At 47.4% G+C, this 4,077-nt stretch overlaps 1 protein-coding gene across 1 annotated transcript in view; it reads left to right on the top strand.

Moving 5' to 3' along the window:
* The window catches only part of Ankdd1a (ankyrin repeat and death domain containing 1A), a 19,835-nt gene that overhangs the window by 14,273 nt on the left and 1,485 nt on the right, over positions 1-4,077 (top strand). Inside the window, exons 10-13 of the mRNA XM_029482053.1 lie at positions 1,317-1,415; positions 2,021-2,119; positions 2,413-2,508; positions 3,024-3,228. Coding sequence (XP_029337913.1) covers positions 1,317-1,415; positions 2,021-2,119; positions 2,413-2,508; positions 3,024-3,228 — 499 coding nt within the window. The remainder of the gene's footprint in view (positions 1-1,316; positions 1,416-2,020; positions 2,120-2,412; positions 2,509-3,023; positions 3,229-4,077) is intronic.

Here is a 4,077-nt window from a genome sequence, read left to right as displayed (position 1 = left end):
AAAAAAAAAAAAAAAAAAAAAAAAAAAAAAAAGATATATCAGTAAGACAAAATAGAAATACTAGAAATAATCTCAATATGCAAGCAAATGATCTACAGCAAAATAATACACAATAAAGGATTATTTCTTCCAAAAATTTTGTTGGGAATACCAGAAAAAAAAATCTTTAAAATAAGCAAGTAGAGCTGGAGATTGGTTCAGTGGTTAGGAGCACTGTTGTTCTTGGAGAGGACTTACTCAGTACTTACATGGTGGCCCATCACCATCTATAACTCTAATTCCAGGGGCTCTGACATCTTTTCCTAATGTTCATTAGCCCAGGCACACACATGTTGCACAGACATGCATGTAAGTGAAATACTCATATACATAAAAATAAAGATATCATAAATAATCAAGTATTTTTAAATAATTGATAAAATTATCAATAAATCAATTATTTAAACCTAATTAATTATTATCTAATTATTAGTTAACTAATGACTTAGTTAAAATACAGATACACCTCTCTCCCCTGAATTGTACTACTAATGACAGCTGAGGGCAGTCCTTGGTCTTTATATGTTATATCCTGTAACCTTTTTATGTTCAATATTTAAGTATATATATTTTTAGGAGTATAAATCTACAACATCCATTTCACTGGCTTGGTACTATTCCATAGCATGTGTGTCCTTGTCACCTAGAGAGGTGGGTGCCGTGGCATATCTTCATGTCGTGATTAGTCAGGAAGCCACATATGGCTGTTGGCAGTGGTGTTCCTCAGCCCTGAACAAGGCCTTAGACAAGTGTTTGAGTTGTGTAAGGTCTCTTTTAGGTGCCTGACCACTCTCATTCATTCATTCATTCATCCATTCATACATCACTATGATCAGGCACCCCCCCAGGTGCCTCCTAGCTTGGGTTGTGAATCGCAGTGGTTCTATTTGTAAGATGCAGACCTTCCCAAGGACACAAACCTCCTTGTGTGGTTCTTAGACCACGGTACGGATTTAGTGTGATAGAGAATCAGGAGATGGTGTTGCTCGAAGGCTCCTTAGCAACCATCACTTGTCAGATGAGGAGTAAAAGAGGAAGGTGGACCAGAGCAGGAAAACAGCCGTGTCCAAGGTCACACCATGTACACATACTCAAGGCTGGCATTTCAGGCTCTCTCACCTGGCACAAAGCCTCCAGTTCCAGGCATTGTGGCTGTGCCTGCCTCTGGTCACCTCTATTGTTTGAGAGACTACAGTGGCCAAATTGACCCTACCCTACCTTCCATCTGCAGTCCTGGAGGAGGGGGCAAGTCATTGACCTGTGTTTCTCTCCCATAGCAGGGCACCACTCCTATGCACCTTGCTGTGAAGCACAACTTCCCTGGCCTTGTCCAGCTCCTCATAGATGACCACAGTGATCTGGACGCAGTGGACATTGTGAGTGACTGCAGTGGACATTGTGAGTGACTGCAGAAACCAACCATTCAGACCCAGGGCTCTCCCAGCATGACCTAGAGTTGAGAAATTAAGTTCCTTTTTTAGCTTTTCAAGGTTGTTGGTTTATTTTTATTTGTGTGTGTATGTGTGTTTTGCACGTGAGTGTGAGTGTCTGTGTGAGTATGTGTTCCCTATGTGCAGGTGCCCTGGGAGGCCGGAGGAGCATAAAACCTCCTGGAGTGGGGAGTTACAGGCAGCTGTGGGCCATCCGATGTGGGTGCTGGGAATTTAACTAGGATCTTCTGCAAGAACAGTGCTTTAAACCACCCTCTAGTTATTGTATTGTATTGTATTGTATTGTATTGTATTGTATTGTATTGTATTGTATTATTGTATTGTATTGTATTGCATTTTCTGAGTTAGGGTCTCTGAGTAGTCCTGGCTGTCCTGGAACCTACTATGTAGACCAGACTGGCCTTGAACTCACGGAGCTCTGTGATCCCTGCCTCTGCCTCCCGAGTGCTGGGACTGAAAGCCTGAGCCACTTTGCCTGGCTCCCCATATGCTTTTTGCATGCTTTACCTTCCCCCTCATCTTTTCTCCAGAGGCGGCAGACTCCCCTCCACCTTGCCGCCGAGCACGCCTGGCAGGATGTAGCCGAGATGCTTCTCATTGCTGGAACTGACTTAAGCCTGAGAGATAAGGTACCTGTGCTCTAAGTAGCCCTTCTTTCAAGTTTTCACAGCTTCCTCCATGCCAGACACTGCTATCAATGCCAATAATAATACATACAAGTAAATATAATAATAACACTATCATCATCACCATCACCACCATCATCATCATCATCCCACATCTCTACCATGCAGCCCAGAAAACCTTTCTGTTTCCAGTGTGGACCACTGGAAGCACTTCCTTTGGGCAGGAGGTTTTGTGATAAGTCAAGAGGCAGCCCCGCCCTGTCCTGTCCAAGCTTCCCTCTGCCTCTTCTTTGCAGCAAGGAAAAACAGCCCTGGCAGTGGCTGCCCGTAGCAACCACGTCAGCCTGGTGGACATGATCATAAAAGCTGATCGTTTCTACCGATGGGAGAAGGTATCACCTCCATTGATCTCTCCAGCCTTGGCTGTGCATGGAACCTCAACCAACCTTGGGGGGCCCTCTCTCTAAGTGGGTGGTCCTCTCTGCCTTGGGTACCATCAAGATTGTGAGGACCTGGATAAGCAAGCATCCAGCCACACCGAGATGAGGCAGACTTGGGTCTGTGCTGGTAAGACCCTGGCCAAGAAACCAATTGGTTTGAATACATAAACGTCATGGCGAAAGAGAAATGGTGTGAGAACAGAGAGGTCTCTGGCTGGAGGCTTCCTGGAGGAGGTGGCACAGTAGAGCTCTTTTGACTGTGGCAATGGGTTGAAAGTCAGGGAGGTGAGTTCTAGATGGAGGTCCAGTGGTCAAGGCAAGGCACAGTCAGACAGGGTGGCAGACATGAAGTCACAGACCCGTGCTGATTCAGGTTCCCAGGTTCTGTATCACTTGTATCATGAGAAAGAGCTTGCAAGGAGGCCCCAGACGGCTCCTGCACTTTTGGAATCTGCCCCCGCCCCCAGGACCACCTTTCACGCAGGGACGGCAGCGACGTCTCTAGGAGGAACTTAACCTTTAAGCAAGACCGTCGTCGGGAAACGCAGCAGCTCCGCTCCGTGCTTTGGCGACTGGCCTCCCGGTATCTAAGGCCCAATGAGTGGAAGAAACTGGCCTATTCCTGGCAGTTCACGGAGGCTCATGTCTGTGCCATTGAGCAACAGTGGACAGGTACCGCACTAACCTGCCCTACCCCAGGGCAGCCGGTGGTTAGGGGCATGTGAGGTGAGTTCTGTGTTCTGTGCAGCTGGGGAAAGAAGCTTGCACAACCCGCAGCCCAGCTCCACTCTACTTCCAAAGCTCTCCTGGCTTCTTGCACAGGCTCTGCATCCCCATTCTACCTCCTTTATGACCCTGAATTTTGCAGAATCAGCTGGGACCTATACTCACTGTGTATACAGTCAGTTAATGCCATTCCCCATGGCGGCGGGGGGTTGGGAGTGAGTGGTGACTGTTGTCACTGTTAATTAATATCAGTTTAGACATCTTGGCCCTGGTACAAAGAAACATAAATAAAGCATGCGGGAGTGATGACTCGGTGTATACGTGTGCGTGTGCTATATGGGTGTGTGATGTATATGAATGTGCGTGCATGGGCATATGGTGTATGCCCCTGTGCCCTTGCATGTGGAGGCCGAAGAGGGGCACTGAGTGTCCTGCTTCCTCACTCTTCCTGACTCACAGAAGCTGAAGCTTGCTGGGGGTTGGCTAGGCTGTCTGTCTAACAAACCCTGTGATGCTTCTTTCTCTGTACATCCCCCACTCCCCGCCGGAGGTCAAAGGTGCACAGAGCCATACCCAGCTTTTACATGAGTGTCGTGGGTCTGAGGGCAAATCCTCACATTTTCATACTGGGTGTTCTTCCCTACTAAGTCATTGCGCCAGCAATTTCTTTGCTCCTTTGTATCAGTTAAAGATGTGCCTTGGCCGGGCGTGGTGGCGCACGCCTTTAATCCCAGCACTCGGGAGGCAGAGGCAGGCGGATTTCTGAGTTCGAGGCCAGCCTGGTCTACAAAGTGA

This window comes from Mus caroli, chromosome 9 (genome assembly GCF_900094665.2).
Source record: "Mus caroli chromosome 9, CAROLI_EIJ_v1.1, whole genome shotgun sequence".
NCBI classification, from domain to species: Eukaryota; Metazoa; Chordata; class Mammalia; order Rodentia; family Muridae; genus Mus; species Mus caroli.
This window is presented reverse-complemented; position numbering and strand designations above follow the sequence as displayed.